We start from the raw sequence: 14,602 nt of genomic DNA on the forward strand, positions 1-14,602 counted from the left end.
ACGATAATTACTTGAAATTCATGACTTAGATAAACATGTCGTGTTTTCTTAATCACCAGCGAGTCAAATAATCAGTCTATCCAATGTAACTCACTTCAAAACCCCTAATAAGTATACGTAACGAGAGACCCATTAATACTGGTTTAATTGAGATATTCCTGTGCTTGGTAAGTTATGGGAGTAAAAGGTCTTGAACTATGTCAAATTCCAGTGGGCCGTGGGACAATTTGTTGTTTTAAATATCGCCTTGAAATTGCAGCGAAATTAGGACGTTGGGAAAAATTAAGGGCGGTTCATGACGGCAATTTTTACTTTTCTTAAAGAGGCTGTTTAAATATTTTTGGGTTAGATTAGAAAACGAAATTGATAAAAAGTCATTGAGTACTATAGAAGCCATACTAAACAATGAAATTATCGCAATCACAACCTGTAGCACGTGACCAAAACGTCGTAAGCACCGTAAAGATCATGACACTTACGCGTTTAGGTTCTGAGTTTCACGCTCCGCTTCTATGGTTTGTTGTCAAAAGACGTCAACTCATGGCGCAAAACACTGGTTCTCTGTGTCGGTTCTATACGTTAGTAATAATAGCTCAATGTAAAAAAGTCATGTATTGTATGTTTTTACCTAATGAGTAAAATCGACATCATCACCGCTCATCTAATTCATTTTTCGTTTATTTCTTATTTCGTATCATTCTGTATTCGTCTTGTTCGTTTTTTGTCTTCTTTGGTCAAAGTCTGTAACTTGTCTCTCTTAAGGAGGTTCCCTGATAGAAGGCGAAAAATCTCCTGATATGATCATGTTTTTCTAAGAGGCGTTGATAATCGTAGACGTGGAAAAAATATATGTAGTTCTTGACTATATTATCTTTAAATTTTATATTAAAGGAAAAAATGGAAAAAGTTACACTTCCGGCAGGATTTGAACCCGCAACCTCCGCAATCCGAATATTATCTTTAACAACATAGCTTCCGATACACGATACACATTCACGGTCTTCCTTGTCTCATTCGTTGTTTGCCTTCTTCGTTTTTCGCATGCCTAGATTACTAGTATAAACTTTCTTTTTCAATTGGCCTTTCTAATATAAAACTTATTTTTTTTTATAAGGACCAATAGAGCTCGATGTGGATAACAACTCTTACAAAATTTCCAAAATATAGTAGGATTCGGATTATTGCATGTTTAAATGCCAAGTTGTGAGCTGTAAAAAGCTTTTACGAGTAAGTCGTTTAAAATATTAAATTATTTGTAACACTAACTACTTTACGTTTCCCATTTAAAATTTTCACATCACCAATTCGAAAAAGGGCTTGTTCTTCCCTGCTAGGAGGGATCAAAGTGGCACTTTTCTTCCCTGCTACTAGGGATCAAAGTAACACTTTTCTGTTCTAGGACACGATTTTTACATTTTTTTCACATTTTTTTAGCTAAATACTAGTTTTAAACATTATAATTACCTCATAGGTGATGTGAAAAGCAATATGTGTCACATGGTAGCAACATTATTCCATCTTGGGCGTAACACACTTGAATCCCTCACTACGCTCAGTACCTTCGCTTGGTTTAGGATTCAATTGTACGCCCTCGCCGTAAATATGTCATTTTGCTCCCTTGTGACACAATCTACTAATTACTGCCTACGAAAAAGTATTTTTGTTTAACAGCTATTTTAGGTACAGCACTAGGCGTTAGCGTTAGTCTTAAATTAATGTCCCCTTCCTGCAATAATGAAAGATGTAACGTAATGGCATCTTTCGAGCTCAAATTGAATTTTCTATAAACGGAATGCTCATTCCATTTCGCATTAACAAAACGTTTGCGAGATTGTCCGTTTCTCCGTTTTCAGAATATGAATTATTTTTAATACTTCGCTTTTGATATTTAATAACGTTCGTGGATCCAAAGACTAGTCTTGCGAAGATGGTTTTAGGGATTAATACTATTGACTTTTCCTTTTTCTGCCAGCCTACGTAACCATGTTACAATTTGATATTATCAAATTCCAAATGAAATTCCATTATCAAAACAATAAAAGACAATGTTAACATAACTCATGACATAATTTTTCTAAGTGTTCTTAGCATGGAGACTATATAAAGGAGCCAAATCTCTATGTATGAAGTGTCCATCAAAAAACAGTAATTAAGCGGCGCCACCATACACCGAAATACTACCAAAAACAACCTACGTAATTTGGTCGGGTTATTTGTTGCCTTATATGGTTCATGTTATACTCATGTCCCAGAGCCTAACTAGCGCCACCGGAGAGATTAGGAACTATTATTTAAAGCTGAAAGCGGTCACTTTTGCAACAATTGTGCCATAAGAGATTGCGAACCTTTCTATACCATCCATAGTTCTAAGCATTCTTTTGACGTAACTAACACTATTCACATCGTTTCAAATATTACAGACATTAATATTTGGATACCCTACTGATGGCCTAATCGATTATTCACATAGACAACTCGATTAAAACGTGTTATGGCGATGATTAGTGCTCGATTCTATCGTATATCGAACGTTGTAACTGCCAGTAACAACATTGCTAGTTTCGATACCACGTGTAGAACTCCATTGCTTGCAAATTGAGTTTTATGTTGTTCGCTTAAGGTCGGAAATACAGCTGGTTAAAAGGGTGGGATGTAACTTTTTAATTCTAAAGTGACACTTTGGTATTGCATCGATAAGTTTTCGTGTGGACGTGAAGTGACATTCGATTATATATTGTTGCCGAAGCGATGAGACGCAGTAGGGCAAACAATGTTTTTGATGGACATGGCCCAAATTTTAGTCTAGGAATATCAACTTGTGTGCTTTTGACGGGTCAGAAATAACGAATTTAAAATGGATATTCATTGTAACCATTGGGTATGGCGACAGCACAATTTTTCTGTAAAACCTAACTCTTTTGTGCAAAGCGAAAACTAAAAATGTGCTTACATCCCGAGACAACTACGGTTCTTTATTAAATATTTTTACTATTTATATTCTAACGTTAAAGAGATTGGTCATTGATTAAATTGTAAACAAGTTTAATGAACTTAGATCAGTTAAAACAAATTCTACTTCTTTCTTAAAATAAAGAATAATAAAAACAAGCACAGATACGGATACACCTAACACAACTTTGCACAAAGAAAGTGATTAAAATAATAATTTATCTTCTTTCTTTCTTTTCTGTTGCATATTTGTGGACATCATCGAGTGACTATACCTACTCTCGCTCGCTACGAACGCTTAACCTTTTTGGACGCCAATGACCGATAAACACGCACCGTAGGTTCAACGCCAAAGACCGATTAATCGGTCATAGACCAAAGAGCAACATAGACCTACATGCATATGCATAAAATTCAATTTCAGTTTTGACACTTCGGTGACGTGACGTCTGGATGATTGCTTTTGTGTTTGACACGGCGTCGAAAAGGTTAATTTACTTGTTATGGCCTACGCTGTCAATGTACCTTCATACGTCCATTCCAACTCAGGTTTATATTAGCACGCTTGAGCCCATGATCTTGGCGTGTAAGTGAGGTTTGAATATGGCGTTTGGCACTGAAAATGTTAGGACTAGTTGCACCAACCACGAATGACAAACTGATATCAGACGGTTTGGTGTAACCCTTACTCAATCGAGATTAAAATTTGTTATATTCCCCCGCTCTATAATGCAAGGAGTTTCCGTTTATTCTCTGATTATATTCAGCATCCGGAAAGGGCACGTTGCAGAGTTTCTCGATTCGGCTCTTCACCTCCTTGCCTCGGATCTTTTGCATTACTATCTTTACGAATCTGTAGAGAAAAGTTTCTTGTTGAGTTAAAGGAGTTACAGGAGTTGAGTTGTAGCTCGATCACTAAGGCTGGCGCGGATTTTATATAAGAATTTCGACATTTCAGTACAAAACTTGAGCCAAGTCTTATGAACCTACTTATATACGGTCAGTGGTAGTTATTAGCACAGCACAGGCCTCCTCTATATGTGATAATCCCTGCGCTAGTCCAATGCTGATTGGGGATGCAAAATCAAGATTAGGCAGTGCATGACCGGTGAGTGGTGATTCTTGGAATAGCAGAAGTTGTTGATGATGATCATGTTGATTGCTTGTAAGGTTTTAAACCACACTGCTGATAATGTTTCACGAATATCAAACGCAGAAGAGGATTTAAGATTAAAGCTCATTTAAATAATAAATAAGTATTCCAAATGTGAAACATCCCGCTGGCTCCACAAAAAACCAGCGCCTTTGACCACGCTAGTCGTGTCGCTGCATTGCTCAGTGGTGACCTGGTGACCATTCCGGCTTCACATCTTTATTTCTGTTTTATTTACTTCTTCTTGGAATTTGTTATCTATGCTATTAGTATTGATGTGTTGTCTGAATAAATGATGTCTGTTATACTACACAGAATTGGTTGAGGCATTCAAGGTACTATGTGGTGGTGTGTTTGTGATACTACACTGACCTGACGAGGTAAAGGTTAAAGAAGAAGAATATGCCGCAACGCAACCACGCGGTAGCCGCCATGATCGGCACCCAGCCGCCGAACTCGTCTGGATGGTTTATCTGGCGAGGAGTCATGCCCCAGCCGCTGTACCTGTTTATAAGGAAATAAAAGATATGGTAGGAGTAGCTTTAACAAAAGCTACTCCTCATAAAACTTAGCAAACCTCTGTTCATTTTGATCTCTTTCTAACAAATATGGAACATACGAAACGGTTAGCAACGACTTGTATAATTTGAAGGACGCTTTTACATATATAACGCTATTATAGTGCTTTATCAATAATTTTTTGTTAATACATAAAGTTAGTAACTATTATCTTAGGTAAAGAAACTATACGAATTTATATGTCTAGCTTGCATATATGGTCATTCCGCGAAATGAAATTATGAAGAAATGGGTTGTGAAGAAAAAGTGACACCCGGCAATGATTAGGAGAACTTTCAAATATAAATGGCAGTGGTAGAAAATTGTACCATCTTATTGTTTTGAAAATGGTAGTAGTCGTACCAATAGGAAAGTGGAGATAATAGTGATTCACAGTGAGTACACACTACACAGTCAATTAATGATAACTTTCATGCATCTAAGTAAAGCAGTAACAGTCTAGTAATTTACCTTATAATCATAGCTTTAGTCAAGCTCTGCTGTATATCCGCGATATAGACAATCGCCATGCAAACGTCAAAGATGACGGCGCTCATGGTGATAAAGCGGAAGATCTTAAGGATGACTTTCATGACTTTCATGTTTTTGATCCCAATCAGCAAATGCAGGAGTATGGCTGAGAGAAACCAGATAACGTGGAGACCGAGACTGAATTTTACGTATCTGCAATAGGGAACAATCGTAAGGAATTTAAACTATATTAGAAGCCAAGATCGAAGCTAGAAGAGAAAGAGGAAAACCATGAGCAAGCTACACTAAAAAGAAAGGCGAATGTTAAAAAAAAGTTATGTTAAAATATAGAAGATTTAAAAATAAATAAATTTGGTGCTGTTAATCTTCATACATTTCAGACTTTACAATTAATACTTACGTCCTAGTCTGCCCAGACAACTTAGCCACCACATTCAGGGACACATGCATATTCTTAATAGGTATAATATTCAGCCCAAACGTCTCATTGCTCAGTGACAATTCCTGGGTCTGCCTCAGCGACCTGGTTTTCCCGCAGGCGTTGGTGTCGTATAAATACATGATGCGGGAGAGAATCTCCAGCTCGTATATGCCGTCGTCGGGCTTCCAGACACAGTGGAGGACTGTTGCTACTCCTACGAACACTATTATACCTGGAAGGGGGATAATATTCTTCAATGAACAGTAATACAAGATTGAGCCGGTTGCCCAAAAAAACGACTTTTATTAACAATCACCCCACTTGATTCTTTTAGTTTATTTTTATTAGCAAATTTTACTTTTTAACTGTTAGCCATTCGGTCTTGTCCTTTGGTATTTTCCACCAATTCGTCCTCTCTTATTCTCTCTCTGACATGAGTTTTTGGTCTGCTTTTACCCCGTCGGCCGTCTGTATTGTGTCGTGGGTTACACTCAGTAGCCATTTTGGCCCACATTTAATTTTTTTTATCCTGCCTAACCTAACAAACTTCACCCTAGCAGTCTTGACACCTACATCTAGATACAATTCGGGACAAACTTTTAATCAAAAATTAACAGATTCCTGCAGAGCAATAAGGCATGTGTTCTGTGTTCTAGTTCTAGATGAAAATATAATTATAATATGTAACCAAGAAGCAAATTACCCTATCCACTGGATATATTGTTAATTTCTACAAACTTTGACACTAGATTCGTGTATTGATCTAGTTGAAATTGATACAATCGAATGCACACTTGATAGGCCTATAATAAACCTTATCTCCCTGTATTAGAGTTTACAATTGATCAGCTAACTTCGATGTTACCTGTGTTATTCAGTCTGGTGGACCGTAAATACAGCAAAGGGCGGACAGCAAATGTGAATAGTCAAAGGGCTGAGCTGATTGGCTAACCAATACTGCGAAATTATTTAGATAAGCATTCTGTCTTGTGAACTAATATCTATTTAGTGCAATTCAATTTGAATTAACAATCGTGCAATGCTTACTCGTAAAATCAGCGACTGAAATTGCTAAGGAGGGGAGTGATTCAAAATGATATGAGCAAAATTTTTAAGGGACTACCTTTGCGACAACTGGGTACCGCCTAAGTGGCTGCGTCCAGCAGTGAAATCAGCGGCGCGTGCTGCATGGCGTCGAGCGTCCAAAGGATTTTGATCAGCGTGCCCTGATACGCTCGCATGCATTTGCATTTGTATAATTGTTTAGAACACGGGTAAGGATAATAATTTTATTTATTCCTATGGCATAATTGTTCAGTCGTTTATAAGGATATTCTAAAGTTCTGTATCCATTGGATTAAGTCACTGTCGAGGGTAAACAAGTCTGCAGGGTTTCCGTCGTATTTGCTAAGTGGGCAGTACTGAATAATAATACTTACACTGTACGATGACGTACCACGCGATCCACTTCAGTCTAGATTTATCCGTCTTTAGTAACCCGACTGGTTCTGTAAGTCTTTTGTTTCTGACCAGCGTCACCTCTTCAGATTCCATAGTAATTATTAATACTAGGTACTTTTATATTGTTGGTAATTTTATCAAATTGATAATACGAGTAGCATTGATGTCGAAGTTTTGACAAGTGATATAGGTATATTGTAGTGACTATGACAGTGGTGTGATACGTGAAAATTTAATAAAAAGGTTCGTTCGGTACGTATAAAAAGGATAGCTTCCAAGCAAACAGGCAAGAAGAAGGAAGGCAGTAATTTTTTCCACTTTCAAAAATTTTAATTTGTTTCTAAGCTTAACAGCATCGTTCGCAGATGTTTCTCCTTGTTAAAAATTTAAATTAGTATGGGTAGCACATCGTAACTGGTGAATTTCCAATATGACTTGGAACTCCGGTAGCCGTATAAGAAGTGTAACGCTCTTACGGTAGATGTCGCTAGGGTGGAAAGATTCGCTGGCTATGGATGAGGTCTTGGTGGCTCAGTTGGCATTGGCAGAGAGCTGGAGTATCGATTCAGAGGCCGTGAGTTAAAGTCTCACCCAAGGCAGTAATTTTTCCACTTAAATTTATTCTAAGCTTAACATCGTACTTAATTAAAAAAGTGGGATAACTCTTGTCTCGTGGGATACCTCGTCCAGACATCCTTAGATTCTTTGTAATGTTTCCGCAGTAAAAGTTATACGAGCTCTTTAAGAGTCCCCCGCAAGCTCAGTTCTCCCGACTAGCTAGATTGTTCTGAAACTTTGTACTTTAGGATAAGGTATGTAGCTTCAGATACAATAGTAAAAGAAATACAGCGAATTTAAGGTTTTCAAACAAAACTTGTTTTTGCTCTATTTCGTTTTGTTTATATAAACTAATTAAAGACCTAGATATACCTCATGTCATTGTATATACAAAGTTTCATTACAATCCAACGTAGTTTTAAAATGAGAACGAAACTGCTGTTTGTAAGGCGGAAGGTGAAATAAAGCTGAGCTTGCCGGGGACTCTTAAAGTATTTTATAGTACACCGACGTACCGACTCTACCAAGTATAACTTAAAAGTTTTACTGGCTGTAATAAAAATGCATGTAATTTAAGTTGTCTGAAAGATACCAATCAGAGGAAGTAGCCGTACTTAAGTGTTTGTAAATTAATTTTACTTACTTACCTACTTGGCTGGCTCAATGACCCAAAATGAGTTTTGGCCATCAACACAAGAGCATTTTTCATTTTGCTCCGTTCTGCGCGAATTTACGCCAGCTATCTTCGACGCCGAGCTCAAGATCTTCCTCCCTTCTATCCGCCCACCGATACTTAGGATTGCAGAATATGGGGCAGTCAAAACAGCATACTTGGGACGACCAACTGGACGCCTTAATGTAGATTGTAGGTCTAGTCATCCTAAGTATCAGTGGGCGGATAGAAAAGGTATTCACTCGTATCGAATTAAGGCTGCTGATTCAGATACCTAAATCAGCTAAACTAGCCTATTCATGTATCCCGAAGTCTATTGAAGTTAGTCAAACAAATGACGTAGACCTCTACATTTGCGTAGTCCAGCTCAGTGCTCAACGTTCATCGCATTTACGTCACGTCTAATGACGTTGCATCTATTTTCAAACCTATGTCCGTGTGGTAAGATTTAAATTCGTGGTTTAAGAGTAATGTGTATGAATCGCTCGACCAAACTTACCGCATGTTTACTTTAACGGAGAGTCGTTCTTCTGTACTGACTACTATATATATATATACCTATATATATATACTTAATCTAGAGACCTTTTAAGTTTAAGAAATAGAACCAAACGGGACCAAAACAAATGGAACTGCGCCGGACACATGCAGAATGGACAATACTAGGTGGACGAAAAAAGTATGTAAATGGATACCCAGAGACGAGAAAAGAAAAGATGGAGGTCAAAGGCGGCGAGGTGGCGAGACATTTTCAACTAGAGATAAAGGTCTTCAGATTCCGAGAAATTTTAACTTATTTTTCCTCACAATTATTTATTTACCACTAGGTAAAGTGTCGATTGGACTGCCTTACACACTGGTTTGTCGTGAGCAGAACACTCGCTGGGAATCGGGAATAAGCCTTGTTGACGAGTACTTACATTTGGAAACGATACCGGTTCTATTGTCCTTTACAAACATGTAAAGATTGAACGGGACGAAAGAGTTTCAGTGGCAAATTGAAATACTTGAGGTTAGTGGGTTCTTTTCAAGTTTTGTTTACAAAAACGGTTTCCAAAGATAGATTTAAAAATGTACTAGTTTTAAACAGTGTGACAAAAATAGTGGGGATCCTTTTAAGGCCATATTATTATTCGGTATCGTGTTTTGATTAGAAAAAAAAGAGATTTTTTATTTTTTTCACGCGTTACATCTGTATTAAGTACACTACTAGCAGCACATCTTTCTCAAAATAACATGATGATCTACGGTTTCATATAATTTTATTGACTTAATTATGTCATCAACAAGATTTTTAACTTGAGGTAAAAAATGCTATCGTATGTTCGTATATGACCGGCTGTGCGGCGGTTCTCCACCACACTGTAGTCTACAGTGTCCTTACCATGAGTTTGAAACTAATATAGTTTGCTACCGACTGCGTAAACTAACTCACAATGCATCTCCCTTGTACTGACATTGATAGAAGCGAGCACTGCGTTTGAGTTGACGCATTCGTTAGCGTTTAAGGCCGGGTAAAACTGATGGTGAGTGTACTGGTCGCATTTCCCAATCGATTCTCGTGAAATTTAGTGATCAGGTTCAATCATTATATATTTAGAATTTGTCGATTTAGGTTTTGGATATATTTTTAAATGGAGGAGCCATTTCTGCAGCTTACAGAGCCATTAGTTTTATAAGAATAATAAGAATAATTTCATTTATTCATGGCAAAGCCAATGAAATCAATTCAATGAAGGGTAGCCTTCCACCTTCCACTGTCACTGAAGCGAAAACTCGTCGACATGTGTATCCTGCCCGTCCTAATCTACGGTGCTCAAACATGGTCACTCACAGAGAGTCAGAAGTCCAAGTTGAAGGTTTGCCAACGGGCTATTGAGCGCAGCATTTTAGGTGTGAAGAGGACCGATCGTATCCGGAACACCACGCTGCGCGCAAAAACCCGCATTGCTGACGTCGGTGAGAAGACTGCTAGGCTCAAATGGGACTGTTCCGGTCACGTCTGCCGCATGCATCCGGACAGATGGGCTAGTATAGCTACCAAATGGATGCCAGAAGAGGGGCGCGGACCCGGCAGGCCCAGACGGAGATGGCGGGACGACCTAGACACCTTTCTCAACAACTGGCCGGAGGAGGCACTATATCGGGAGTCGTGGAAGACAAGGGGAGAGGCCTTTGCCCAGCAGTGGGACACCATAATAGGCTAGTAAAAAATAAATAAAAAATTCATGGCAAACTACATTTCATGTAGGATCCTACATCCGATATCGGATCGGATAATGTGAAAACACTTGGTAGCGGCCTGTTGTCTTGTTGTGTAGTATTGATTATATTTGAATTATTACATGTAAATTGTATGTACTGACGATCATAATATAAATTCGTGTAGATTAGTCTAAGATAATTTATACTGTAATTTTATATTATGAGAATAAATATCTAAAATCTAAAAATCTATTAACCTAATATGCCACTGCAATATATCGGGCTATATCATGTATCAATCAAACGATTGAATGCGATGTCGTATGAGGATAACGTAACCCCTCATATTCATGAACCATTGAGATGGATCATATAAATTCCATTGTGCTGCCTCAAAACGCAGTACATGGCATTGTAAATTTATTTAATAATTATTAGTATGATTAAATAAAGTTTAAATAATATAGACAAAAAATAATGTAATTACTAATATATAAAACAGGATATTAACCATATATAACGCCTCCCATATAATTTATTTCACCTTGTGTTATACATTAAATTTACATTAATGTATTATTATTGTAGTTTTTAATATAATAATATAGGCTTATTAAATTTACTCTTTATATAAATTTTGTACTTTAGCGTGTAGTTACTTTGCGTTCTCTCGGAAGGGTCTCCACGGAAGACCAGCGTCGACATCGAGTCGAGATCCTTAGGTGGATTCTTGGCGTTAAGCTCAGTGGAGACCTTTTCAGTGACGCTTAATAATAAGTTGGTTCTGTATGTCTCAAGTAATACTTAAGTTAAATTTACGAGTAAGCGTTTTTGAATAAGTTTCTTCTATTCTATTCTATATACATAGGTAAGTATTTTATTATTTTGAATTTATGAGTTTCTCATATTTAATACTGTGTGTTTTAAATTTCACGGTGTATTTAATTCGCTGTAAGCATAAAGTAATCATCTGTAAGGCTGTGTAATTTTTTGAATCAATGAAAAATATATGTTTTTAATATTTCGTCTAAATCAAATCAAATTCATATACGTGGAAATTACGATTCCCTTGATTTTCTTTTAGGTGTGAGAATGAATATAGTTATTTTTTATTATACTATAATGGAATGCAATTTTTTTGGGCATTTGACTCTGGGACTTAGCAGGATATAATTATGTTTACTATCATTTTGGTAACGAATGTAACGATACCAGTTTTAAAAGTGTCTACAACAAGTATTAAATAAAAAACCGGCCAAGTGCGAGTCGGACTCGCCCACGAAGGGTTCCGTACCATTATCTATAAAAACGGTCACCCATCCAAGTACTGACCCCGCCCGACGTTGCTTAACTTCGGTCAAAAATCACGTTTGTTGTATGGGAGCCCCACTTAAATCTCTATTTTATTCAGTTTTTAGTATTTGTTGTTATAGCGGCAACCGAAATACATCATCTGTGAAAATTTTAGCTGTCTAGCTATCACAGATCACGAGATACAGCCTGGTGACAGACGGACAGACGGACAGCGATGTCTTAGTAATAGGGTCCCGTTTTTACCCTTTGGGCACGGAACCCTAAAAAGTAATAAACGGCTCAACAATGTATCGCAGGCAGATCACGTGCAGCGAATTGAATATGCTAACAATCACTTCGTGCCCTTATTTACAATTAGGGTTTTTTTACCCGTTAACTTTGGCAATAAAATAATTTCTATATTTATGAAATAAAACTATGAAAACGGATTATATCGCGTATATTGAATTTATAATACATCCCGACGTTTCGAACCCTTTACAGCGTTCGTGGTCAACGGGTGACGGGTGGTTCTATATTTATTTTAGTAGCGACAATGACAAGATTTAAAAAAAAAGAAAATAAAAGTAATTGTTTATATATTTTCAACACCGGATTATCTTAATAAAAAAAATAGTGAAATGGAAAGGAAATAAAAAACATGGGACACTTTTTTTTCTCCTATTTAGAATCGAAAGAGCTCGTGGTTTTGAGTAAAAGGTAATGTCATACAAATAAAAAAATAAGTAAAATAATTAGTTAAGTTGTTACATATAGGACTATTAAACATAGTTTTGGTCATGGTATTACATGCTATTCATCTTACATAATGTGTCAAACATAGGTAAGTATTTACTCATTGTCCTGTGTTACACAGCCAAAGTGGAACAACCAATTTACTTTCAAGCAATATTTCATAACCAAAAAGTAGCACAACAATAATGGGCCTCAGAAATGACCAAACTTCATTATCATACAAATACACTAATAACGCAATTGTCAAAAAAAAAATACACTTTTGGTCTTTAGTCCTCGGTAATAAAGGGGAGAATTGTATACGCAGAGCGTACAATCGCCATCAGATATATCTGAGCGGCCGAGGTGCTCAAAAATATCTGAACACGCACTCTAGCGCCTTGGCAATACAGGCGTGTTCAGATATTTTTGAGCACCTCGACCACTCAGATATATCTGATGGCAGTACGAAAACTGTACGGCAATTAAGCGAAAAAGTTGGAAAATGCGAAACCGTTCCAACAATGATAAGGAAAGGAATGAAACAGGGCATTATGTACCAACACTTTATTTTTATTTCGTTATTCACGAGTGTTTTGGCAAATGGCCGAACTTGAAGCTTCAGTCTCCTTTATAATCTCAAATTGTTGATATAGTCGTGTTTATACATGTTCAAAGTTTATAAAACATTTTAAGGGCGACGGTTGTTTCTTCTCAATAAAATATGACAAAACATGTCCATATGCCTTCGTGTCGGTCTATAAAATCTTGGAAAGGGAGCTTTATCTTGTCTTTGTCACGCGATAAATGCGATCATCATGGACCCCAACCCCCAACTTGTGAACAAATGTAGAGGAATTCAAGCAGATAGAAAAGACAGGTAGAAAACTTTGCACCGATTTGAATTGAACAAAATGAGGGAGTATCATTACATTTATATTTTCACAGAAATGTGGCATTAATGATGACATTATCACACTTTGTCATTTCAAATTGCATGCAGAGTAAGCTCGGTCGGCGCCTAAATATCTCTGACAGGTGATTTCAAAAGTGATATATCCACATTTACAATAATATAAACACAACCATAGGCTTTCCGAAAGCTAAAAACTTAAAGCACTTGGACGTAAGCAGCATTCTGGTACTGAGGAACAGCAGTGTACACGTATATCGGAGCTCGGTCCTCATTCCTGTACTGCAGACGAGCTGAATACGCCATATTGCGAATATCGTTCTGGGTTTCGTACTGTACTCTTTGGAGCTGAAGATCCGGGAGTAATACGTAGTAAGCACCATTAGTGTTTACCACCTCAGAATTTTCTTGAAGCTTGCCTTTTGTTTCTTTCGGTAAACCTTCCACTTTCAAGCTTTCTACGTCTTCTTTATCTTCCCTCTCTTTCTCAGGTTCCTCACTCTTTCTTGGAACTCCGTATTCAGTTTGCGGAGCCTTGAAAGTGTAGAATGGGACAGCATAGCTATCTGAAGGAACTCCGTATGATGTCGCAGGCGGGGCAGCTTCCCTGGATGGAAGCTTGAATTCTTTAGAAGGCTTGTAACCTGCTGCTGGGTACGGTGCTTCCTCGTTTCTAGAAGTAGTAGGTTCAGCTTCCTGCCGTTGGAAGAATCTTGATCTGAAGCTCGGTGGCTCAGCTGCCACAAACGCAGCTAAGATGAGAACGCAAGCGATGGATTTCATGATGTGGCTTCTTCGAATGTTGGTTCTCGAATGATGCTGTGATGTTTGGCTGTCAGCTTTTATACATATTCCTCGCTGATTCTGTTTTCCGTTGAGTCCGGATGTGTCATCTCGATCGATATTCCGTGTAAGCGCGACATTGGCCTATAAGCGGATCATCGTTGTGTAATGGTTGCCGATTAGGTGTCATTGTTAGTGGCGCGTGCGCCGAATGTCAAGTATGGTTTACGAAAATACCTAATGGGTTTTAATATTCATGTTTGGTGAAATTTTCTTTCGCCGTTGCTAATTGGGTTTTTGTGGTGGGCGCTTTTCGGTTGGTTTGTGATAATGGTATAATAATATAGACTAATGTACAGTGGTCTTGACCTCAATAAGGGTCTTCCCAATAGTAAATATTAGCACGAA

The 14,602-nt window shown here is 37.6% G+C and overlaps 2 protein-coding genes across 2 annotated transcripts; both read right to left on the reverse strand.

Moving 5' to 3' along the window:
- Positions 1 to 3,639: 3,639 nt before the first annotated feature.
- Positions 3,640 to 7,132, reverse strand: LOC134744799 (uncharacterized). The gene is made up of 5 exons (XM_063678710.1): positions 7,013 to 7,132; positions 5,553 to 5,805; positions 5,132 to 5,344; positions 4,475 to 4,606; positions 3,640 to 3,802 (listed from the first exon to the last, which is right to left on the reverse strand). The coding sequence occupies exons 1-5, from the start codon at positions 7,125 to 7,127 to the stop codon at positions 3,649 to 3,651; spliced, it is 867 nt and encodes a 288-aa protein (XP_063534780.1). The 5' UTR covers positions 7,128 to 7,132; the 3' UTR covers positions 3,640 to 3,648.
- A 6,407-nt stretch (positions 7,133 to 13,539) lies between these two features.
- LOC134744800 (uncharacterized) lies at positions 13,540 to 14,235 on the reverse strand. Its single transcript, XM_063678711.1, has one exon. It carries the CDS (start codon positions 14,192 to 14,194, stop codon positions 13,610 to 13,612), a length of 585 nt encoding a protein of 194 aa, XP_063534781.1. The 5' UTR covers positions 14,195 to 14,235; the 3' UTR covers positions 13,540 to 13,609.
- Between the last annotated feature and the right edge of the window lie 367 nt (positions 14,236 to 14,602).

The sequence above is a fragment of the Cydia strobilella genome, chromosome 10 (assembly GCF_947568885.1).
Source record: "Cydia strobilella chromosome 10, ilCydStro3.1, whole genome shotgun sequence".
Classification (NCBI taxonomy): Eukaryota; Metazoa; Arthropoda; class Insecta; order Lepidoptera; family Tortricidae; genus Cydia; species Cydia strobilella.